The sequence below is a fragment of the Abramis brama genome (assembly GCF_963993115.1).
Source record: "Abramis brama genome assembly, chromosome: 3".
NCBI classification, from domain to species: Eukaryota; Metazoa; Chordata; class Actinopteri; order Cypriniformes; family Leuciscidae; genus Abramis; species Abramis brama.
The window spans coordinates 26,942,504-26,969,545 of NC_139965.1; the positions used below are offsets into that span (position 1 = coordinate 26,942,504).

Here is a 27,042-nt window from a genome sequence, read left to right on the forward strand (position 1 = left end):
GAAATAAGGAAATAAGTTTACACATAAAAAAAACCCCAACCGAGGTCTCCAGTTAAAAGTTAATCTAAACATTTTCAAATGTCTCTGGAAATAATTTTTCACAGAAGGAGCTCAGACTGTGTGCATATTTTCACTGCTATTAATATTGTGAATATTACTGGTGCTATAGCCGCTTTTGGCACTACACTTTACACTTGAGTTCAGCTCGGGACAAACTCACCTAAATAAAAAAATTGGAAAGAAGGAAGTATGAAAGAGAAATAGAGAGATGAGCATGAGAAAGAAGGCCATTGTTGCAGTGATTTAATAGTCTAGTCAAATTTCCAGGGCAATGACACAGTGAGCTGTTAAAACAATCAGGCTCAGACTCATTAAGTTCATACTTCTTTTTTTTCTCTGTGGCAGGGCTACAAAAGGCTAATAGCACTGAATGAAACAGCCTCGCTAATACACAACCTTTACATATTCAATATCCCACAAAGAACTGGACCAGCGACCCGAGTCATTTGGAAAATTCTAAGAGGAAAGTGTTTGCCATTAATAGACAAATGTTTTTCACATTTGGAGAGTTAGAAAATACTTGGTACCATGGTGCTGAGGTCTATGAAGTGCCAGTGAGTCCACTGATATGCTGTTTCATTACTTTCATATATGACAGGACAGAAAAGCAGAGATGCACCACAAATGATCTTAAATCCCAGCCTGTGTTATTGATTTAAAAGAACAAGTTAAACATCACGAAAACCTCAGTGTGACATTAACATGAAACCTAACACATTTGTGTTGTTACTTCTTCATTGTAAAGGTAGCAAAGCTAGTGAACTATAGCAACACACCCCACATAAAACCCATTATTTAATCATTACTGCTTTGTTAACCAAGAATAAAAGACGGTTTGGGAGCCATATTTCAGATGAGTTTGAGTCTAGAGAATGCTTCAGCCCTCCTGCTGCTTGTGGAATTCAGAGGTCACAGGCCAGACAAAAGTCAAAACTCAGCAAGGAATTCAAACTGCAAAACTCTCAAAAATAAACAGGCCACGTTTGTCTCTATGTTCATCCCTAGGAATCTGTCAGGCCAACTCTGTGGATGTGCAACTGTCAATGGCCACCCAAGGAAAAATCCCACTGGCAGCCAGAGACATCAGAAAAATAACTCAGTTGTAATGAACGCGTTACGCTGAAAGATCTTTGCTATGCCAAATAGTACAACTTCTCATTGATTGCACTGCAAATGTGAACCAAGAATTCATGTCTTTTACATAACCACATTTCTGTATATTTGATAAGGTCATCCATGACCACTGATGATGGATCAGCACCATCACAGACATCATAGTAATGCAAGTCAGTCATTCGAACTAAGTTGTTTCCATTTATGTATTGTCTTGCAGTTGTAAAAGTTTCCTTTCCATCCATGAGCTCTGACCATTTTTCTATCCAAACAGCATTCACACTACTGCAGCAGAAAGTGAGAGACGGGAAGAAATAGCAATTGAGAACGGTTTTCTTTTGGATTACATACAGCTGAATGTAATAATGGCTGCAGATCATGTGCTGTAGGTTTTTTTGAACTATTATATATAGTTCAAACGTTTGGGATCAGTAAGAATTATTTTTAAAAGAACTTAAATTGCAAATTTAAAAGATCTGTATTTCAAATAAATGCTGTTCTTTTGAGCACAATCTTCAATTGCACGCGCAAATGCGGCGGCACGTGCACATCCCTTCCCTATAATGTGCAAAATAAATTATGAGCATGCAACGTCGTAGTTTTTGTCAATTAGTAAGTCATGAAATTAAGAGTACCAATAAATTACTTAACTTGTTCTTTGTGTGTTAGCTGGGAAGGATTTGCATGCTGGTATGATGTTCATTCTATTCATCAGGAGCAGTTTCCATATGTTTCATTAACAGTTCATGTTAGTATTATGTATTTACCATCGTAACTTGTTTCCGTAACCCCATCATACAACTTAATTTTCACTTTGTGTTATTTTGTATATTTTTAAATGACTTCGGTGGCTCATACCGATTTAGCTTTATTGTAATAACAAAAACTAATTTGGGACTGCTATTTAATAGCCTTATCTTAAGCTATTTTAGAAATTACGTCAAATTTCTAAATTGGGTCGCGTTCTAATGACCATGGGAAAGTGTGGGTCTCATGGTCAAACCAGTTGAGAATCACTGTTCTATGTGATACTAGTAGTGGTTAGTAGGTTAAGTTGGACAAAGCAGTTGGATGTAAAGCAGACTTTAAGGGAGTGTTCACACTAGTAGTTCGGTTCTCTTGGTTCTTTTGATCCGGACCAAAAAAAGAAAATGATACATTTAGGCCCTGTCCCATTTTTCCCCCCTTAAAACTTTCACTTGGTTTTGAGTAAAGTCCCCTCGACGAGGGAAGTAGGGGTGAAGATCTTTCCCTATGAAATACTACTATATGCAAATTAGCATAGCGAACGTGCTCACCTACGCAGCGCAGCGTCAACGTGTCTACCGGTAGTCGCCTACTACTATTTTCATTCTGGAAAATGCCGGTTCCAGTGGTTGTGTTGCCTGTGTGAGCTGTGTTGGTTTATCTACGTCTGATTAATCAACAGAGACGACATGTGGAAAACAGAAGACGCATTCGCCGGATTTGTTTCAGGTTTGTCGACTATGAAGACAGGCCCTTAGTCTTGGTTCACTTAGCATTCACACAGTCATTTTAAGTCTGAACCTAAAGATACAAAAAATAAAGGCTTTTATGACGTATATTTTGCAACCCACCTTTTTAGGGGTCTCGGTCCGTTTGTTTGGTGCACACCAAGGTTTGGATGGCAGCATTTACACTCCAATGAAACGCACTAACAAAGCAATCGCACCGGAGTTTGTTTTAATCTAACTAAACCTGCCAAGTGTGAACACAGCCTAAGAGAATCAACAGCTCTAGACAAATACAAAATTCTGCCATGAAACTCTAGATGGTGCATGCTGATAGGTCCTTAACTCAATTTGTTAGCGATCACATCGTTATCAACATTGTGCAGCTGATTGGTTGCTGTGGCATCTCAAACCAATGAGCTTGCTGCTCAACATTCAAATACATGGCATTGTTTGCTGTTAGCAGTCTGCAGCGTGCTTTCAGAAACCCTCCATCTTTCCCAGCTCCACCTGTATTTGCTACGGGGGTAATTTCATGATTGTTATATGTGCAGCAGCAGCACGGATCTATTTCGCCAAGAAATTATTAACATTGCCATATCCATTACCATGCCAATCTCTCAGAGAGTTGTCATGACAGAACTTTTTTTTCATAAAAGTGAAGACATACTTTCACTTTTGGTGACATAATAAGCAAACCCCAAAAAAGTATATAATTCTGATTTAAAATAAAATTAAACATGCTTGTTTAGTGGTTTACATGGCATGGAAATATAAGATTTCTCCGATTGCAAAAAAGCTAAACACTAATTTGTGGAACACAGGCTTTAACATGACAATTTCAAAGTTTCTAGCCTGCAATTATGTATATGCTATTGAACATGGTAGGAAACTGCTGAAATTGTTCCAATATACAGTATAGGTCAATGCCTTTGTCTTGGAACATGAAGTGAACATGTTCCAAACAATCCTGGTCTACTGACCTGAAATAAAATGCATATGTTAACATAGTATTTAGACTCTGAGAGAAAAATATGAGAGAACAGCAACTACTTCATACTTCCTTCTAGTCCATGGTTTCAGTAACCACAGCTGATGTGTGTGTTGCCAGCCCCTTTCCCCATTTTCCTACACCACTAAACCCCTTCTGTGCCTCTGAAACTGGGATAACACCCTTTTCAACTGCATGCTGCTGTGATAGGACCCTCATGGAACCCGAGAGAAAGAGAAAGAATAGTGAATACTACTATAATAACATTTTAGAAGTTTATTATATGTATATAAAACTAGTTACACATACTAGTTTTAAACAATAGAAGGTTTATATGCAGTAATAGCCAGATTCAAAGAGAAAAAAAGAGACAGGATGAACAATTGGATGATAGTCTTTTGCTGTTATCATTATTTAATTCCTCATTTAGCTTCTTGATTAGATTTCAGATATGACATTATATGGTATATGATATAAAACAATTAACCAAAACAGTGATGTTCAATTAGTGCTTCTCCAGTGATGCATTTTGACCATGTCAGTCTATTTTGTGCACACAACATGAATAAGCTACAACAGGGAAACATGTCAGCTGTGTGAACACACTTCACTGTGGCCAAAATTATGCTAGAGTAGCAATATGTCAAATTACTTTGGCTCATTGCCGAAGAATTTTGCTACAACTGGTTTAATTTATTACCTCAGAACATGACACCTTGAACAGCATACCGAGTTCAATTATGCAAAAACTCACATTTAATTACACATTTTTATTTAGGGTTTTAGTTTTAGCCTAAATAAAACCTTTTTTTTAATTAATTTTGTGTGCAACATTAAATATGATATGATTTATATTATATATTATATTATATGATATGATATGAAATTTCCAAAACATCTCTCAAAGTATTTGAGGGCAAAGGACTATGACCCTGCCTCAGAAAGTCTCCATGGACCCCCAATCAAGTCACTTCACTGAATTTAATACTGTAGGTATTCTGCACCAAAAACTGCATGAAAAATAAGTTGAACTGTCATAGTGTATTGTGTGTTGTCCATGCTGAGAGGGCTTTGGGGTTGTGAGAGAGGTGAGACACAGCTAGACTCCATTACTTTCCTGGACTAAACATTCTCCTCAAAGGATCTGACTGTGCTAATCAAGACATTTCCTGACTCAAACTGTGTGAGAGCACCAGTACACACATGCACAACTTGCACAAGTAAATAGCAAGCAGTGTCTCAGAGTCCAAAGCATTTCTCCTGTTCAAACGATCTGAAGTAAACTTACCGCATAATGACGATTAGCTACCATCTACAGCCAATTCCTGCACAACTCTTTTCCTCTCCTACTGCCTAGTCATGCCAGTATAAACACAACACAAGCTCCCAAAAGCTCTGTCTCTTTATCACATTAACAGATGGGAATGAGAGAAGGTATTACTGGCATCAGAAATATTATATTAAAGGCGACATATTATGCCCCTTTTCACAAGATGTAATATAAATATATGATGTCCCCAGAATGTGTCTGTGAAATTTCAGCTCAAAATACCCCCCAGATCATTTATTATAGCTTGTCAAATTTGTCTCTTTTTGGGTGTGAGCAAAAATGGGCCGTTTTTGTGTGTGTCCCTTTAAATGCAAATGAGCTGCTGCTCACCGCACCCGTTCAGAAGAGGGTCGATCCTTTACATGAGCTTCGGATACTCCGGCTATAATAAAACACGTGAATCTCAATCATCCAAAATCTCAGAAATAACCAGTAGTGGAGTGCAGCCTTACAGAGAGACTCAGGAAGAGGTTGCAACTTTTAGACTGCACCTGGACATTTCTGAATGGTTAGTGGATACATTTATGTAGTTGTTGTGGAGTTACATTGAATCATCTCATCGACATGCATGTGTCATGTTTAACTTTTACACAAGTTTACACAGTTCTCTGAGACAGCTGTGACATTTTTTGGTCAAATAGTGTTCAGTGCTCGTCTGTGCAGCCAATGACAGAACAGTTTGCATGCTTTTCTCGAACTTTTGCCATTGTGTTAGAACTGGTTACACTGTTATCACTTGCGAAAACCAAATGGCGGCACCGTGGGTGAAAACGTGCAGAAGATCCCCTTCCTACATCAGAAGGGGAGCAAAATCTGATCGGCTTATTTTTTGGCTTGCAGAGAAAGGCTTACCATAACAAAGTTAATGGGTTGTGACTTTTTTTTTACGTTTTCTGGGTTGGTAGATGCACCAGAGACCTGATTATAGCACTTAAACACGGAAAAAGTCAGATTTTCATGATATGTCCCCTTTAATTTTGACCACGAGGCAGTGTTAGCTTTCATTTCATTAACTGTTTGCAGCACACAGGTGTAAACTTACAGTGCTGTTCACAATATACATCTACTGTGACATTTGTTAATTGGGCTTTCACTCAATATATCTTGTCTTCATGTGGAGTTTAGTCTTCTACTGCGATATTGGTAGATGTGCAAGCCTTTATTTATGACTGCTTTGTGTATGTTGTGTAAGTGCTCATTCACAACACACATCTCCCAAACAAAACTTAAATAGGATTTATTTATTTTTTTGTTTTTTAAATAGCCAAGCCAGACACACATGCCACACTGAAAATGTCCTTTGGGCTGTTAATGGTTTCCAGATGCCGTGTGAATGGGGCAGAGAGAAAGGGGGTCTGTTTGGCAGCCGCTCACTTGAGAAAGTCTTTGTTGATATCACCCCACATCAGTCTAGCTAAACTGACTACACACTCACATCTAAACTACAGACCAAGCCATCTAGCCATTACCTGAGGAATGTGAGATAGAATTTATCATTTTCATGATCTAAGGTACAATGGGGGAAAAAAAATTCTTCATTACAATGAGAAGCAGATGAGCTGAATTCTCTTGCTTATACCAAACAAACATGAGGTCCTTCATACAGTTCTATGATATGAAGTCAAAGGGGTGATTTACACTTAGAAACAAAGAAAAGGTTTCTCTTTGCAGGCACACTTATTATTACTCACACACACAGAAAGAGAGAGAGAGATAGACCTCTGGACAGGGTTTCAGGTGAGCTGTGGCCAAGCAGACAAACTGGGATGCCAGATTTGAATCAAATTGCCAAAGCAAAGAGAGATGATGATATCACAGTGATGGACGACAAATGTTAAACTCCTTCCAATTCTCATAACCCCCTAAAAGCATCAGGTGGATTTTCCTTTTACAAGAGATCTAAATTTACTTGCGATGAAAACTGTATAAATCATGAGGCAATGAGACCTACTGTTGGTTTGGGAGTTGCAATGAAAAACAAATTCACTATTTTCTGGGACATCTTTCTGAATTACACTTCCCTCACCTCAAGAACTGGACACAGGATTTTTTGTTTTGTTTTGTTTTGATAGATGAATGTAAATAAGCTTTCAGACTATGATTTTACACACAACCAACGTGCTTTTGACATATAATGTATTAGGTATTTATGAGGGTGAGTAAATGATGACAGAATTTTCATTCTTGGGTGAACTATCCCTTCAAAATCAAAGGGTACAGGAAGAGACTCAATAAGTGCTTCTTACCACTTCTGTCCTCCAGCCATGTGTTGTTGGACAGTGTAGCCAAACTGCGTCTGCCTGGGGCCCTTTATGATCCTGTGATTTATGGTGTCAATATTGAAACAGTCATGGAACCCTGTAAACAGACAAAGACATTTCAACTATGAATTTCATCCACAGCATGCTTAAACATAAAACTACACTTACTGGCAATGGCAATAGTTTCTGTGAGGCAAGGAGTTCCAGCAATGACCCAAAACTAAGAAGCAAAATTTAATTGTGGCTAAACTGAATTATTGCCAGCACAAAGAATCCTAAATAGTAGCGCTTCTGGTCACACATTGTTACAAAGTAACAAAGTACACATTGTTTTTTGTTTGGCCTTAACCAAATCACTTGACAGATTTGCAGACAAATATGGACATACTTGAAGTGTGGAAATGTATTTCAAAATTTAAGTAATTTGTATTGATTTTTTTTAATATTTAATTAATTTTAATTAAATTTGGATAAATCCTTGGATAAAGATTTTCTCTGAATAAGGCGTTGTACTCAGATTTGGCTTACAGGTATTTACAGAATTAGTCTTTGTAGCGAGTATTGCCTAAAATGTAAATGACTGAGCAGCAATGAGTAACCCAATTAATTAAAAATTGCTTGTGTTAATTGGGCTTTTTGAGGCTTCTTAAAGATGTGGTCCAGAAATCCTCCTTACATGGAAAATAATCAATAGACACTTTGATGTTTTGAGGTTTCATCCTATTCTGAAAACAGACTGTGATTGCTATATCTCCATCAAAGTTCAAAGGTGTCTCTTTTTACACATGACATCCCTGTATGGCTTCTGCTTATGTTCTGACGGGCCCCTTAACCCTAAAACCGTAATCTGGACAAATGTGGGCAAAATAATTTGTATTAATTTTTTAAAAATACTTTCCTTAATCTGAGCGGTACAAGACTTGGCTACTTTTCCTAAATTTGCCACCTGAACACACAAAAAAAAAATTGACTCGATTCAAGAATGTTAAATGGGTGAAAAAAAAAAACTCCTTAATCCCGTATTTGGGTCAAAAATGGGCACCCATAGGAATGAATGGGAAAAACTGTAATTCAGAGCTTTTTTTTTTTTTTGTCAAAAAAAAAATCATTAGATCCAACACAATGCATATCATACATACACACAAATGAAGGGGTGATCCTGTACAACAATCTCATTGTGGCAAACACTCACACTCACACACACACACACACACAAACACACACAAACACACAGACACACACACAAAGCAAGCATTCAATGAGCCAATAACAGAGCTGTTTTTTTTTTTTTTTAATAAAAAGTCACTCACACATATAAAAACAAAGTATTGAATGAGCCAATGACTGAATTTTAATTTTATTTTCTAAAATCACCTGTGCACATGCACACACAAACACACACATGCGCACAAGTGCATGAACACATTATAACTATGATTATTGTTTGTTCTTACCTGTTTATTCTTACTTAACACTTACTTTTTTGAGTTATTATTGTTTATTCTTACCTGTTTGGTACCAATTAGTTTTTTGAGCTATTGAAATTTGATGTTTTTGTGTAAAATAAATGATAAATGATCAACTACTTTGTATTTTCCTTATAGCATCATATTTGATGGGTCATATTTGTCTAAGCATATTTTGGTATCTTTGTACAGTCTCACCTAACAAAGATATATATATTATATATATTATTACAATTTTAACTCGTGATAAAGTCAAAAACTTGGTGGTTAAATTCATAATAACAGTGTTTTATAGAGTTATAGAGCCTACATGCAGCCCTTTAGTAGAGCCATCTAGTGGCTATTGATATTATTTATTTATTTATTTATTTTTGTTAATTTTATACCAACAGAAGACACCAGGTGTCACCAAAGTAATTTATTCTTTCCAGTTTTGTACCAATACATTTTTTTTAATTTTTTTTTTTAATGTTTTTTGTTTAAAATATACAATAAATGGTCTACTATTTATTTGCCATATTTGGTCATATTTGGTCATATTTGTCTAAGCATATTTTGCATTTTTGTATTGTCTCACCTAACACAGATATATATATATATATTTTAAATTACAGTTCTAACTTGTGATAAAGTCAAAAACTTACATTTATTATAACAGTTTTATAGAGTTCAGCCTATATGCAGCCATTGAGTACTAAAGCCATATTTACTATTGAAATAATTGAGATTATTGCTTTTTTTGTAAATTTTATACCAACATAAGACACCAGATGTCACAAAAGTCACCTCATTTTTTAAGTTTTAGCTATCTGAATTGAATGAAATGATTTTTTTTACTGAAGTTAAAAAAATATTAAATATAACATAAAAATAAGCATATTTTAAATAGAAAATATGGCATTATTAATTTAAATAAATTCAAAAATACCTCACAAATAAAAAAAAACACCATAAATTGATAGTTTTTATTTTATCGAAGATAGTGATATATCATTTATTTAAAAAAAATTGTTGGATCACACCTGAGACCCCCGTGCCCACATTTGTCCACAATTACAGAATTAAGGGCTGTAAAGTGAATACGGTTTGAGGGTTAAAGACTACAAGATCCTGGTCAATGGATTAACAAACACCTTCATGGAGGTCCAATGCTGAAGCTCCTTCATAATCAGTCTAATGCTCAAGATCATGGAGAAAGCCTGCATGACTTTCACCGCTTGACCTGACACTCTCCAACTCTGTCAACAGACTCTGGTGTGGAAGAGACAGGACTATTCAACCTCATTATGGATGAGACTAAACAATAAAACTGTCAATCACGACAACAGATTTGACTGTCTGTCCATCAAAAAAAAAAGAAAAAAAGAAAAAAGACATAAGTACTGAAGTTACACATATGACTCACAGAGCTCTTACAGGCAGGGCCAATTTCAGTCAAAATCAAAAGACTATTTTGTCTTTTAAGTTGCTTCCATTCAGCACCATAATTATGGCTTAACCTGAAGCAAAAGATGACTGTTTAGGCTACAGATACTTTTTTTTTTAATTAAAGGAATAGTCCACCCAAAAACTGAAAATTCTGCCATCATTTACTCACCCTCGTGTCCTTCCAAACCTGAATGACTTTCTTTTCTGGATCAAAAGAGAAGAAGAAAAAAATAAAATAAAACATTCTTCAAAATATCTTCTTTTGTGATCCAGAAAGAAAGTCATAGATTTGGAATGATGAGTAAATGATGACAGAATTTTCAGTTAAAGGGTCAGTTCACTCAAAAATGAAAATTCTGTTTATTTGAATGAAAATTACTCACCCTCATGTCGTTCCAAACCCATAAGACTTCTGTTCATCGATTTATCTCCCTCCATTGACAGCTACGCAACAGAACCTGTGACGCTTCAAAAAGTTCATAAAGAGATTGCAAAACGAATCCATATGAATTGAGCGGTTAAGTCCAACATTTTCTGAAGAGACACAATCGCTTTATATGATGAACAGATTGAATTTAGGCTTTTATTCACATAAACAATCATCAACTCACACATCAGTTGCGGTAAACCAACAGGAGCTCAAGCATGTTTGCTTGACATGTGAGAACCAATGAGGTTCATTCTCATGTGTTACGCAACACGTTTGAGCTTCCGCAAGAGGTTTGTTCTCACGCGTCAAGCAGATCAATGTTTATTTGTGAATAAAAGCCTAAATTCAATCTGTTCATCATATAAAGTGATCAAGTCTCTTCAGAAAATTTGGACTAAACCGCTCAATTCATATGGATCAGTTTTACAATCTCTTTTGCGTAGCTGTCAATGTAGGGGACAGAAATCTCTCAGATTTCATCAAAAAGATCTTCATTTGTGTGCCGAAGATGAACGAAAGTCTTGCGAGTTTGTAGCGATATGAGGGTGAGTAATGTGTAATAAAAAATTTCATTTTTTGGTGAACTATTCCTAAGTAAACAAAACCTTTTATTATTTGTAAACAGACTTGAGCAAATAATGTCAAATAATCATGTCATTAACGATTTTAGCGAATATTTTTTGATGCAGGTCTCAAAGGTAGCCTTTTCATGTTATAAACACTGTGAATAAAGATCAATATCCATAAGCATAAACTAAATCTAAAGCAGGTGCTGAACTAAAAAAAAAGCTTTGATCCAAGTGTAAACACAATGGTTAATTTACCTGAGAATCATATTGAATTACACCGTTAATCTCCGCTCTGAACTCTGAACGACTTGCATTTCCACGTGTGCAAGGTTATGACATCCATATGCTGTCGTTGAGAGTTCAGAGAATGAATCAGTTTGACAAAAAAAAAAAAAAGGCAAGGATGCAGAAAACATACAATGGGGTCTGATGAAAGGCCAGATTCTCTCTGGTGGCCCCAGGTCTCTTTGCCTCCAGTTTGGCCTCTGTACCAATGGAAAAAACAGAGGGAAAACATCCATCTCCTCTGGATTAAATTAAAAGATTAAAATGTCTTTCAAAATAGAAAAAAAACTATTTATTTTCCAGCTATCACCAGAGAAAATGAAATAGTTTATTGATGACAATGCTGATAAGTACAATGTCTGCTTCATGCAGGGATGCAGTTTCCATTCAGCATATTATATCTTGCAGAGGATTGATGGATGAGATGAAGAGATCTTCCCCTTAGTAGAGGGGAGAGGAGGAGAAGTGAAGTGCTTTTAGCATCCCTCCCTCCCTCTCTCTCTCTCTCTCTCTCTTTCCATTTCCCACGTTCTCTTTCTGTAGACAAAAGCATGAATAATGACAGGCTACTGTTGTGTACAGGGATGATGTAAAATCATTTTTGCACATTAATCTGTTCAGGCACAAGAATGCACAGCGAATAATGTGAACCACATGTCTTTCCTAGCCTCATTTTTGGTCACTGCCTTTCACAGAAAGTGATTAACAGTTGAGAGTGATGCTGCCAGTCAATGACGTTTTATTCTGATTACTGTATGTCCCACTGTGAACTGCAATGAAGGCTTATATAGAGAAACTCAAATTGACCCCTGAATGGTTCACACACAGACTTATTCTCATCAGATCCTCTGTTCCATGCCCTTCTTTCTTCAAAGTTAAGAATGATAAAAATGTGTATTTGACAAACGGATATCCTAGTTTCCTGCCCTTAACCAAATTTGAGAAGTCTAATGCATTTTATCAAATATAATAAAATGTATAATATTTCAATTGTCTTGCTATAAATATACATATCTACAATAGCATTCAAAAGTTTGGAGTGAGAAAGGTTTTTTTCATGTTTTTAAAGCTCTTTAAAGTTAATTTCAGCATCATTACTCCAGTCTTCAGTGTCACACGACTCTGATTTAATATCTGACTCTAATATCTGATTTGGTGCTCAAGAAACAGTTCTTATTATTAATTATTAACAGTTCTGTGATAAATTTTTTCAGGATTTTTGATGAATAGAAAGTTCAAAAGTTCTAGTAAAATGTATTACTGTCGCTTTTGATCACTTTAATGCGTTCTTACTGAATAAAAGTTTTTTTTTTTTTTAATAAAACTCTTTTTGACTCCAAATTTAGAGGGATCTAGCATTAAATAAACTGGATCTAACAAACTCATATAATTACCTATATAAACTCATATAATTACTGAAACCATATAATTCACTTACATGGCAACAAATTGCAACACTGGCCAGACGTCCAGAACCTTTTGATCTTTTTCCCCCAAACATTCTCTTGGAAGGCTTCATTTAAGAATAGCCACAAAAATGAGAACCTTACACGTGTATGAATCTAAATATAGATCCATTGACTGACCAGTGAAGAAGAAAAACTTAATAACACCTGTGATAATTAAACTTTGCTTTTACCTTTTCCCCCCTAAATTCTCTCCCACAGTCACTGATCACTTTTTCCAAAGTGGTTTAAATACACATCTAAGGCATCCAGTCTGTTACTGAAACCAAATTGTCCCAGACACCATCTGAGAACAGCTTTACCCTTGAAAAAAGAAAGAAAAAATCTAAGGGAAAAAATAATGAGAAAGAGAGGGGAGTAGAAAGGTTCTAGTTTCCATTTAAAAGCACTAACGTGGCAGACACTTTAATATTCTCTGTAATATCAGCAGGTCCTATAGAGTGGGTTTCCTGTGTATGGATTTCTTTGCCCAGATAAATAAACCTCAATACAGTGGCTGCAAGGGTTGCGCTGTGTGTCCAGGCCAGGCCTGCGCTGTTTTGGACCACAACCAAGCTACAGGAGCCACACCACAGTCATACTGACAGTGAAGCTCCAGTCTATGAGAATGTCCATGGATCCTGAAGACTAACAATCTGCCAGACCTTGACAGACCCATGGTATAGTGATCGGGATGCTTAAAGAGCTATACACAGAGATGCAGGTTCGAATCTGCCCTACATCATATTCTAGTCTCATTCTCCTATTTCTCTTCATTTGTCTTTTAAATACAAATCTTTCACATTAAGACCACATCTTCACTGAAAACCTAAATGTATCAATACCTTGTAATGCAAATGTTGATTATGAGCATTGTGCAAGTACACACCACTTCATCTTCCAAAAACACGGGTGTTAAATCCTATTGATCTTCTGATGAAATGAATATGATTATGCTACATGCTTGATGTTGTCACCAGACAATTAAATAAGACAAAATTCCAGCTAATACCTGCAGCTGCAATATATTACAGTAGTCCTCTAAAAAACAATCAATGCCACATGCCCAGACACTGAAATCTCGATCAGATCGTGATCAAAATCAAAACATTTCTAAAGAAATGTTTAAGTTGGTGTTTGTGGGCACATCTGTGGCATATCTACTGCAGACCAACCACCAAAATCCAATTCATAATCAAAACCCACATCACCAACACTGATGTACTACTAGACCATAGTTAGACATGCAGCTGTGTGCAAGCCCACATGTGACAAAATCTTCTAAACATCTGCTCACCCCTCCGTTATCCCTTCCCTCCTTCACAAATATTTACGTGAGGAACTTCCCTGATGCTAATGAGCCTCACTGATGCCCACTGGCGAGGATTATGGGCCAGCAGATTGACTTTTAATAAACTCCACATGCCGGAAATGCATCTTTCAAACCATTGCTTTGAAATACTATTCTGCTTAAGATCTCATGGACTTTATGCTCTTACTGTATGTGCTGCACCTCAGGGACTGATATACATTCTGTTACACTCACAGATTAAGCTTAAAATGACCAGACATTGCTCATTTCATGCTGACTTTCCAGCTGTGAGCTCTGTGGTCTGGAAAGCTCATTGAAGGGCTGCTGAGAGATGGCTAGCAGGGGATGAGCCTGGTGGCCTTCAACTGGGTTTGTGGCCAAAGTAAACTCTCCGTGAGGCACGTGGCATCAGCAGACTGATATACACCACAGTCAGGCATTACTCACTAGCTCTGGAGTTCCTCACCCACACAAAAAATTCCTTTATTCCATTATTATTACCTAAGTAGTACTCCAGGTAGAGGCATCTAAGATCACAATATTGTATCTTTAATCGCAGCCTGAATCAGCTGCTACTAACATCAAAGCTCTTACAAACTACAGAGATAAATAGAATACAGCAGTTTCTTTACACCATAAATCAGCCAGGAAACAAACATTTACCAAACAACAGCTATTCAACCGACATTTTCACATATCGTTCCTATCGTGGATATCTCCAGCATCAAAGCAAAACAAGTCCTATTTTAATCATATTAGTTGTGAATGCAAGTTTGCAGTCTGAATTGAATGTGGTGATAAAAAATTGTGGACGAGAGCTGCATGCCAAAACAGATAGCGCGTAGTCCCATTCACGATCAAGTGAGTCATGCGAGTCGATTCTTTTAGTGAATCATTTAAAAATGTCACTAGTTTGAATTCTTCTGACGAATCCTTCACTGAATCAATCAGAGTGGTTACTGAATCAACATCTGATTCACTTATTGCAAATTATTGTTTCTTTCAGCTATGTCTGTCTTCAGCTCAGTATTTCTTTTGTACTGAAGGTTCATGAAACATAAAACGGAGTCGTTACTGACTGGTTGTGTGGAACAGACCCTCTACTAAGCCCTGTTGTCACATTTACCTGATCTCTCAGAAAAAAAAGGTACAAAAGTCAATGGGGGTACTACTAAAGCGAAAAGGTACATCTTTGTACCTTATTTACCCCTAAATGGTACATAATAGTATCTTATACATATTAGTACTTATTAGAACTAATATGTACATATTAGTACTTTAAAACTACATATTTATACTTTAAGTGTACATAGTGTATATTTTAACTTTTGTACCTTAGGGTACTGTCCCAGTGACAGCTTTGTAACTTTTTTTCTGCGCTTGCTTTCGCTGTCAAACATGAAGCCAGAATCGATCACACTTGAATGAATTATCTCAAGAAATGTGAGTATAATCTGGATTAACCAACTTTCTGTCATAGTCGGAAGGCTATTCAAACATTGTTGGATTTGGAAAATATGGAATTGATCTATTAATTGGATGTCAGTGTGAACAGATTAATATTTCCTTTCAGTATGAACAGGTTGAATTTCATGCGGTTTTGATATCATTCCATCGCAACATTTGTAATAATTGTGCACCTTGCTTGAGCCAGAGTCTATTTGAGTGCAGGTCAATTTAGGAGCGTCTGATTTGAGCAGAAAATCCATGTTTAGGCCACATTCAGCTGCAAAGTGAACATAGAAGTTGCTTTGTAGAAATGTGTTAATGTAATGTGAACAGGGAAAGGCTGAAAAGAGTACAATAGACAGTAGTTTGTACTAGTATAATGTTTACTTTGCTGGACTTGATTCAAATTGGCCCGGGTCACAGCTGGCTTACTGGCGACTGGTCAAGATGAGTAATAAACAAACTAAACAGAAAAAGCATGTTTGAACATACCAACACACACATGTTCTTTATATCTCTCTCACACATTAGTCCTTGATTAGTACTAGTTCCATCAACAGTTACACATACATTTTCTTCTCTTTTAGCCAATCAAATTACATAAAATAAATATTTGGCTATTTTCATCCTCATAGCCTTCTTAATTTTGCAGATGGGTAGACAGACAAATTAATTAAGACCTAAAACATGACAGGACTGGGGAGGAATGCAAATTTGATTAAAAGTTTCTCAGGGACCCTTGACCTATGACAGCACTGAACTGCAAAAGTCCTTTAAATATGCTGTCAAGAGAGTCATTTCAGAAGTGAACTTTAATCTTTCCCATCTTTCCCAGACACCGCAAACAATGAACTCCCAATACATCCCTGATTAAATCTCCCTGCATTTCAAAGTATGCAAGAGCTAGGATGGAAATTGGAGCAAGGGTAAACTCCAACCATTCCACAGCCAATCCAGCATCCCTATCTATCACAGGAGGTCAGTGTAACAGCGCCTGACATTGGAAAGCAGACGTGGGAGATGCACAGTGCTGGGATACAATCCCATGCGCACAAATCACATCCATGGCACTTATTCAACTCTCAAGTTGCAGAGTATTTAATTCAGTTTGGTAGTATCAATGGAGCGTTTACTTACCGCTTTGCCTCTCTTAAATGTTTTTAATTGGAAACAGGCAACACACGCTAACACACTCACCTGGCATCACGCTCCAGAGAATCCAGAGTAGGTGGGTCCAGTAGTACTCCATGTGCTTGTGCGAGATGGAGAACGAGACCGAGTGCGTGTTAGTGTATGTGTGTGTGTGTGTGTGCGTAAGGATGGAATATCCTGACAGTGTGCTCTCCTGTACACCCGGCTCTGATTGACTCTACTGCTTCTAAAAACACTCTATATCTGAGGCAAGGAGGAGGAGACAGTGGCCAAACTAAAAGGAGGTGCTCATTCAGCCAAAAGACAGATCTTCACTCTTTTTCTTTCTCTCTCTCTCTCTCTCTCTCATTTCCTCCCTCTTTTTGTCTCTTCGTCTGTCTGTCCATCTATGCTTGATTTAGGTCACTCTATTATGAGCTCATGCATTGCTCCTGAAAATGCTTTTTGAGAAGAATATGGAAATTCAGGTTTCAGGGATCACTTTACATCACCTCTATGGCAAAAACTGATCTTCCATAATCTTCTAATTTGCTTAACAAGCAGTTTAAACTGCATACTTTCGGAAAGATGCCCTCTAACTTGATTGATGCAGAGATTTGTGGTTAACATAGCTGCATGTTACCATATAAAGCCCACTGACAAACTCTCAGCAGAACCTCAGACACCATCCAAACCACGCTATACCCAAGCATATAATTACAGATTATATAATAACTAATACTGACGTTCTGGCCGCTCTAATGGTGAAATATGGCCCACCTCCATTTCAACTTGACCTTGAAAATAGCAAAACCACAGTTACTAAGTTTTGGTCAAAATGAACATGCAGTGTGTTGTAATCGTACACACCAGTAAACTACCAAACATGTACATAATATCCTGATTATAAAAATCACAACAAGAGCAAGATTTCTACGAGAAAATATCTACTTCAAAATTATGCATTTAAGAAATTAAATGATTCTAAAAAAATATTGATTTATGACTTATGAATTTATGATTTATGAATTTATGATTCACTAGTAGTATCCAAAATAATAATAAAATAAAATAACATTATTGTTGGGCCTGTAGCAAATACACACATCTTGTTTAATTAATTCATCATCATGGTGTGTATTAATACATATTCATTTTTCATGGAGTTAAATATCTAAATTGGTTATGTCTCTAGTCTGAAACCAAAGTAAAACATCTGATGAACATTGAGCTGATTTTACTTTAAACATAAGTGACCAAAGTAAAGGGTGCTGCAGCTGCTTTCATTAAGAGTACTTAAAAAGCCATATTTTGTTTTCCTTTCATCAAATGTTTCTATCAAAGCAAGGCATAAAAAAATTGCAGTATAATTTCCCCTCTTTGGAAATGAGGCAGCTGGGAGTTATACGTTCTTTCAAATTTCTTTCTTTCTTTTCAAATTCAAAAAGGACTGCATAGTCAAACCATTGAGGATAGCAGTTACTCAGACAGATGCAGGCACGTAGTGAGAGAAAGAGTGAGACAAAGAGATGTTTAGGCCCTTGGCAGAAAGATTTAGTGAGTACACCTGAGCTCTGTTCTAAATGTGAATACCATCAACTGATTCATTGGCTAATATTGAATGTAGCGGGCAGACCAGGGACAAGTTGCATAAACATATGGCCATTATAATAAAGTACCCCTGTAGTCAATAATTGTTTCCCATAAATCTCATCTTTGATCACCAAAATGACATATTTAAACGATAATTTATATGATTAGCCATTGGCTTGACTATTATGTGTTGCTAATGTTACACAAACCATGTTCCCGTTCACCATCTCAGTCAGACAGCTTCCCTCTAAAAATCAGCATCCTTAGAAACACTTTGAACAACCCAGAACGTCAGTGGACAAAGTCATATAGTTCATTATAACATCATAATATACATCATATACATAATTCACCCGCTATATTGCACATGTACATGATTTTTCATATCAAAAGAAAAATATACCGGGATAACCTGGCTTCTCTTGAGACTCCCCTGCTTTGCAGTTAATGATAAAGCCCAAAAAAAATAAAAGTTAATGATAAAGTGTGCCCACACGTTGACGTGATTGGTTACAAGATAGTTTGTTACGTAAGAAACACCAGAGATTTCAAACCGCGTAGAGCAAACCTTCTTTTGGCATTAAAAAAACTACTATTATTACTACTATGCTATATTAGTTATTTTTGCGGCTGACCTTATTTCATATGCATTTGTAGGAGTTTCCATTTCAGACGCAAAACTTATGGGATGAGAGTATTTAAATGAATCACGCAACGTAATTTACTATGGTTTTTCAATTTACTGTTATTTGCGCCATTATTTTTGCACTGGCTTGGTAGATTGCGTTTGTCATTTTGGAAATGATTCAGCTGCGTCTGTGTTCTTTATTTTTGTGCGTCGTCAGTAGATCACGCACTCTCACGCTAATTTACCCATTTTGGCAAATCTGGCCCTTAAAAAGTTATGAACAGTCTTAAAGAAAAACAATTGATGACTAACTTGTAAGACTAGTCTTGGCAGTTTATGCAACCAACCACGGTTGCAATATTTATTTCTTTATTTTAAAAAAGGAATTCCATATCCCTACAGTCTATTACCCATATCAACGAAAATATAAAGTAGCTAACTAGAATTCTCACAAAAAAATATAAGGAATAACTCAGGTTCCTTTGGCTCTCCTTGCAATCTTCTGTCCTCTAAAAGTGAATAAAGATGCTTTGCAGATGAAGATTACAAATTGGGTAAATGGATAGAGGGATAGAGAAGAGGCTATTTTGTTTCACAACACAACATAAGGGAGCTTTTACCAGTATTGTGAGGTTGCAGCTCATTGCTCAAGAATCCCCGCTGTCAGTTTGCAAAATGTCAACAGTCCAAACAAATGATAAATCGTAGAGTAACCTGCAATTAAAATTTAAGTCTGATGCTTTCTCTAAAAAAGAGAAGAGGGGCCTGAGAGGGAGCTGGTTGCTTCAGTCACTGTTTCCACATGGAAGGAAAATGCTTTCGTTCATGATGCTTGGTGAGCTACTGACCAAAATTGCCATGCCAATATTTAAACTCAGAGAAGTATTTAGTAAAGATAGAAAGAGGCTAATGTACTGAATGAATTGTAATAATGAGTTGTGAGAAGTTGTTTTTCTAAAAAAAATCATTCCATTCTTTCCACCAAAAGGTGAGGGTCTTTGGCCCTTGTCGAGGAGAGGTTGGAAATCAATATCCTCTGCAGGAGCAACACTTACCTCATGACCACAAACCATCTAACAACAGTAGCAACTGCAAACAATTATCTCAATAACCTCCACATTACCTGCTGCATGATGTATGACTGACTCTTTAGAGAAACACAAGCCAAAAAATAAAGCCAGCAACAAATTTAGTTGAACTTCATCAGAGTTAAGCAATCGTTAGCCTCATAGCATAATTGCCTACGTCCTATTTAAAATAAATGACTTATAGGCAATTATGCTATGAGGCTAGCGCAATGAAATTGTCATTGCTCAACGATATAAGGCCTTTCACATCTCCATCATGTCATCGAGAAATAATGGACTTGCAATCTTAATGTGAAAAAATGGACTTGCACTCAATCTAAAATAATAATAGTAATACTTTTCAATAACTACTATAATCACTATATGGAAAGTGATTAAATAGAAATTTGTGAGTCATTTTCCAAAGTCCTTATTAGCTCTGTTTATTATTTAAAGTCTGTATTTGTTTTTTAAGAAACATTTAATGAGACATTTAAGTAGAAAGTATAATATATAGATCCTTTTTATATCTATTAATAAAAACAAAAAATATTTTGATCGTCGTCATATATTTTGGGAGCAGAAAAAAAAAAATCATATTTTTCTTGAGCTTTCAGCTAGGTTGTTTTGGCAAGGAAATATAGTGTAATGTCAGTGACAGCTCTGCTGTGGTCAAACCCTAGAAGTCACCACAGTGTCAAGTGCCAGTCAGATCAACCCAAATCTGGACCCTTTGACTGTTTCTGTAAGATGTTGCTCAAAACATGGCAACCGCAGTCAATAATGCTGAACTGTGGTAATATCTGAAAGCCAACTCCTGCTTTGTTTTGTTGCCTTTGTTGCCTACTTTCCACTTCCAGAATTTAAAATAGAAACTGTTACGAGTGCAGATGATGGTTGACCTATACAACTCCACATTCAAAATGTAAACTTTCCACAATTCAGGCAAATAACATTGTAAAGTCGCCAGTACGGGATCAACACATAGACTTAGACAGTTGCCATAAAGGATTTTTTAGAACCAGAGTTATAAAAATAGCATATGGCAGAGGTTGTTCTATAGCTTTTATATAACATAAATACTCCTTCATTAAATTACTACACATTACATTAATCTCTATGACACGACCCTCTCAGCTCCAAAATAAATGTGTTCATGAATCATATGAAATCATCCTAGGAATCAGAGATTTTGTGGTTAGGCCACAGAAGCATGAGTCAACCAATCAGACATGAGTGTGATGTACTTGGCCGTTTGACTGACAGGCAACGTTCAACTGGAGGAATTCAGTGGTTTGGGCAGAGACGTCGGTGTCCTCGCACTCACTCGCAAGCTGTGATGAAAGCTTTAGCTTTCCCAATATACAATATTTTACCAAGAGCTCAACTTGTGTAATATCGGTATGCTAAAACCCGAATCAACACTTTCGCTGTGTTGAAATCCAGCGGTTTGGACTGTAAATCGTGATCTCATAGCCATTTGCATTCCAGCTGCTCTTCTCTCTCCATTAGATCTGCCATGAAAGGGCTATTTTTGCTGGTTATGCTGTTCAGTTCAAAGACACATTGATATTATACCATGATACAAATAATATTCTTGAAAAATAATGTCATGACTTTCATGACTTCTCACAGTGTCAGAGCTCCTTTAAGGATGCAGCACTCAAGGTAAGGTTTGATGGTTGAATTGTGGCTTTGTTCTTAAATTAGTTTATACTGAGCAGAAACACATTAAAGGGGTGGTATAACGCCCTTTTCACAAGATGTAAAATAAGGCTCTGATGTCCCCAGAGTGTGTATGTGAAATTTTAGCTCAAAATACCCCACAGATATTTAGCATGTTAAAGTTGTCACTTTTTGAGGATGAGCAAAAACGCACCGTTTTTGTGTCTGTTCCTTTAAATGCAAATGAGCTGCTGCTCCTGGCACAGGGGGCGGAGCTTCAAGACCTCACACAGACATGCACTGGAAATTTCAAAAACTTTTAGCCTTTTATGTTCAAATCGAAGTCAGAAAGATGGAGAGACTCAAGGTGAAGTGACAACATGTAGACAACATTTCTGAATGGTTAGTTCAGAAAGTCTAAAAGTGCAAAGTGTTGTAACTTTGCAGATGTTGTTTATGCTCAAACAGCAACATTACACACTAACTAAAGTTAGAAAAGTGAAATCATATTCAACCACCCCTTTAATTTTTTTTCTATGCTACTGTACCATCAACAGTAGTGCTGAACAGAACGTCATGCACACTAAAGTCAAAAATAGTATCTTAGATGCTTTATGATGTGTGAGAGATTGAATTGCACCTGAAGGATTAAAAGTGAATTTAGTTTTGGAGTCCAAAGGGTGCAGCAATTAATTGTAAGAGAGGCAGAGAGGATGTTTAAATGACTCACTTGATGTTCTGACTGCTGATGTTTTGGATCCTGAATATTATTACAACACAGCACTGACAACAAGCTACACTCTTGCCACCATGGAGGTCTGTTCTGCAGGGAGCACCAAATTGTCAAAAGTGTCATGAAATCTCAATATTTCTGATGGAACGCCTCCATGTTTCATGTGCCAAGACCCTTTAACTCTCCCAGTCCTCACTGGTTTTATTATTGCACATGATGTGGTTATTCACATACTGCTGAGAGAACGGAGAGCAGTTTAATTGTAAGCAAGGCAATAGTGTACCAATAGAAATGCTCATATAATGTGAAAGATGGCAGAGGCCTTTAATATAAATACAGAAAGTAAGCGAGCAAATGGTCTAGCCTGAGCAGTGAGTCATTCTTACTTTTCCAGATATCTGGCAGCTGAGCTGACTGGCCCTAAGAGCCAGTAGCAACATCAGGATTTGTGGAAACTGAAACCACACACCACAGCAGGAATAGCCACATGATTTGCACCAGACAACACACACATACACACGCACAAAGTACTCAAACATGCAAACAAATGCATGGACATGGAGACACACAACCAGAAACCGACCAGGGACAATCCAGCTCCGTTTTATCCTTGCGATTTACAGCCACGTCACCTCAACAAATTATACACGCAGGTAAACTCAGGGTACACTTTAAACCGCTAGACTAACAAAATCCCTGACACCATATATTCAGAATTCCACACTATCATCTACAGCAAAACAAGGAATTTGTGGACAGAAACTGTCCTTCGTAACCTTTAAGCTGCAAAAGTAATGACTTCTGTGCCTGAGCTTTGGCCTTGGTTTGTTCTCGCTTGAGTCAGCCCTTCAGCGACCGCTCGAACACAGGCGGTTGTTTCAACATGGACCAATTAGCTCATAATGTGGTCTAAAATCACCAATGCCTTGTGCGTGCCTGCTAAAGGGAAATGCTCCTGTTTCATAGAGCTTCCGCATCACTTCATATGAAACAGAATGGAAAAATGTAAGAGAGAGGGAAAATCGTATCTTTCTTTTCTTCTGCATCACCATGGAAAACCCAAAGCTCCGTCATTTCCAGCATGTAATTATTAGGTTTGAGGAGCCTGATACGTAATTATTTATTTCAGGGTTGACCGCTTAAACGCCGAACTGAGCCCCAGTGAGCAGGCCCTGTAAATGCATCCCATATGATGACATATTAGCAGGAGAAAGCATAATAGTTTTTGTGGCTGAGAAGATTTTTGCAGCAGTAATGCAGTCATTTCTTTCTCATATAAATGTTTTTTGTTTTGATCTTATTTCCTAGCAATACAGTCATGACATTTTGCTCAGTAGCAAGTGGAAACATTTGAGATCCTTATCATCCCTGGTGCTCTAGCAAGTGCTGTATTCATTACAGTAAAGTACGAAAAAATAAATAAATAATGAGAATATTTTTGTAAACTGAAATAAAAATTAAAACAAACTGGAAAAACTAAACTAAAGACTCATAATTTAATTTTAGTTTTAGATGCATACATGGCATATTTTAACATTTTAAATCTTTACATTAAACATGAATTTGTGAAACATTTTTAAATAATACTAAAAAAATAGCCCTGGTTTAACAACCTAAAACCCATCTTCTCATGACCCACAAACACTGTCACTGAAATAATCCAATATACTATTAAAACTAAAACAAAGGCAATTTTTCTCATGAGAATCTCAAAAAAGAGCTATTTGAGAAGATGGGAAGTAAACAGTTAGCATTTCCCTATTTACCGTTTGCTTCTCTGATGTTTGGCCAGGTCAAAGGTTGCTGGACAGACTTCAGAGAAATTAGCCGCCTTTTGATCCAAGAGTGACCACTTACAGTAAAAAGGCATTATCCATAACGTGGGCATGTCCACATTTTTAAACTGTGAATGCAATTGCCATTTAAGGAAACTATAAAATGGAAAATAACAATCTCAGATTTTTCGCTAATGTGACTTAATCCCTTAAAATAGATTTTCACTTTTTGCTTCATCAGCTTTTATGATAATCACACCCAGAAAGTTGTGATTTCATTGCAAGTCATTTGTCAGGAATGAACAAGGGATTAAGCACTGAACAATATCAGTTTCCTGGACCTAAGGCACAGGGACCACAGAAATTGCAAATATGCTATGGACAGAAGTGAAAATAAACACATAATTGCTCTACAAATGGGTATGACTCATTTCCTAAGTCTTTCAAAAAGGTCTGGAAAATCACACGGGCATCTTTACAAAGAGTACTGAAATATAGCTGGACGGCTAGGTTTGGATCTGGCCAAACAGCTGGGGACCTGGAGCGGGTGTTCAGCTGGAAATACCAGCTCAGATTTTCAGCCGGTTGATTTTACATACTGCTTAGTGCATTAGAGGTAAAGATTATTCCAGAGGCATAGAAGCACCACTCCATGGAAAGAATGGAAAATCCCACAATGCCTGTATCAAATACAGGTGATCTATATCTCAAAGTATAGTCTGGCATATGATTTGAGGACACATAACATTATCTAGCAGAACAAAAGTCAGGGAGAACATTATGATTGATTATTTTTCAATCCGTCTGCCCAAGCGAGATTCTATAGAAACTTCCTGTCAAACATCCCAAGAATTCTAGAACAGGAGCTGTTTAGATAGTCATCTGAAAGTATGTTAACATTGTCTAAAACATTCATAAGATGTACCATAAGGTCCACATATGGCCATTTTCCCAACATAGGTAGGTGTAACATTTTCCAGAGATACAATGGAGAATAGATTTGATTAAAAAAGAAAATCCCTTAATTTTCCCTTTCCCTTAATGATTTCATTATCTGGGGTTAGTTATAACGACTGGACTAGTATCAACTCCCAGGGCTCAACAGTAAGGATTTTCAGCGCTGGACCAGTTAGCCAGTCGTTATGATCAAAAATAATTATACATTTTTACTTTTAGCAAGGTATTGTCACATTTAGGTTGTAGCAAGCACAGGAAAAAGAAGATCAGGGTTCAAAAAGGCTTTAATAATCCATACGCGCAAAATATCCAAAAGGTATGCGATCAAACACAACTTAAAGGGGTCATATAATGGTACATGCACTTTTACAAGTTGATTGTACTGAAATGTGTGTTGGCAGTGCCTGTACACAACCATCATAAAATGATAAAAATCCATCCAGTGGTTTTGTTTTAATTTTCTTATGTTTTCCCATTTCTCAAATCAAGCCGTTCAATTTTGTGACGTCACAAAATCGACGCCCCTCCCACGATTGTTGATTGACAGCAGCGTTTCAACACAGACCCGCCCTCGCTCGTGAGCGAGCTGTCAATCATAGTCCGCGCGGACCGGCGCGGTCATTGTTGATACGCTGGAGCACTGTCTATGAGCAGAATGGCGTCTAAGCGATTGTGGTGTTCTGTTCTTGGGTGTGATAAGGAACACAGCAGTCATTTTGATGTTCCTAAATCTGAACCGCTGAAGACGCAGTGGCTAAGTTTGTTTTGGAAGGGAATATTCCCCACGATCAACGTCAATGCTTTCATGTTTGTGCGAATCATTTCACACACCTGACTTTGCTTTACAAACGAGGGTCAGTATAAAGCTGGTTTTGTTAAGAAGCTGCTCCTGAAAAAAGGATCGGTACCAACTATTCGTGTTCCTGCTGCACCTCCAGAAGAAGAAGTGAGTGTAACGTTTTATTAACCTTTATATTAATATTTATATTAATCTTTGTAAATCGCTTGCTGCACGCTTCACGATGAATGCAGCTGTTTTCTATATACGACGTTCTCAATATAATTCATAATCCCACGTTTATAATGCACTTAAACGGCGTGCTGAAAACAGAGCTGTTTTTGACCAGGTAAAATTGGTGTTTTTTTACAATACTATGAGAATTTTTAATTAAAGTATATTACAAACTTTTAATTTAGACCCTAAAGAATCATATTAGCTTGTATAAAAATGGCATTATATGAACCCTTCAACATTAACGTGACGGACAAATGAGAACTGAAAAGACTGCAACTTAAATTAAAGGCAAATGAGGATAATTATGACAAGCACCTGTGATAATGAATCTACATGACAACTGAAAAGAGTAACGGAAAAAACTAAACAAAGGAACATATGTGACTGAAACAAACAAACTAAAAGTCCATGATAACAACACTAACTGAACATATTTGTGACAGGTATTTATACCCCTTACAAAACAAATCTTTGAAATTATACAGCTGTAAGATCATTAACACACTTGATGGAAAACAATGCCATATGATTCAAAACATTACTGACTGTTTTTTATAGTTGGTCTTTATGGTCCTTTTTATAGTTTTGACAAAACCTCACATTGGCATAAGGCCAGCAGGCCATCCTTATTTTCACACAATGTTATTTTATTTAATTTATTTATTTGACAAAATATTCAATTGTACCAGATTCATTTGTGTCAATTTTTTTTTTTTTTTTTTTTTACTGATGTTTCTTTATAAACCGAATATCCCTCATGAGATTTTCCATTTTTCTTTGGTCTTTGGCACAAATACTCCAGACACTGTGCAATCCTGCGTCTTTTCCCATAGACACACACACTATAATAGTGAAGGAAACACCATT

At 36.8% G+C, this 27,042-nt stretch overlaps 1 protein-coding gene across 1 annotated transcript in view; it reads right to left on the reverse strand.

The window, feature by feature from the left end:
- The window catches only part of itga11a (integrin, alpha 11a), a 51,742-nt gene extending 34,772 nt beyond the window's left edge, over positions 1-16,970 (reverse strand). Inside the window, exons 1-2 of the mRNA XM_084108031.1 lie at positions 16,809-16,970; positions 7,213-7,324 (exon numbers count right to left, since the gene is read on the reverse strand). Coding sequence (XP_083964157.1) covers positions 7,213-7,324; positions 16,809-16,860 — 164 coding nt within the window. The 5' untranslated portion in view covers positions 16,861-16,970. The remainder of the gene's footprint in view (positions 1-7,212; positions 7,325-16,808) is intronic.
- Positions 16,971-27,042: the final 10,072 nt, after the last annotated feature.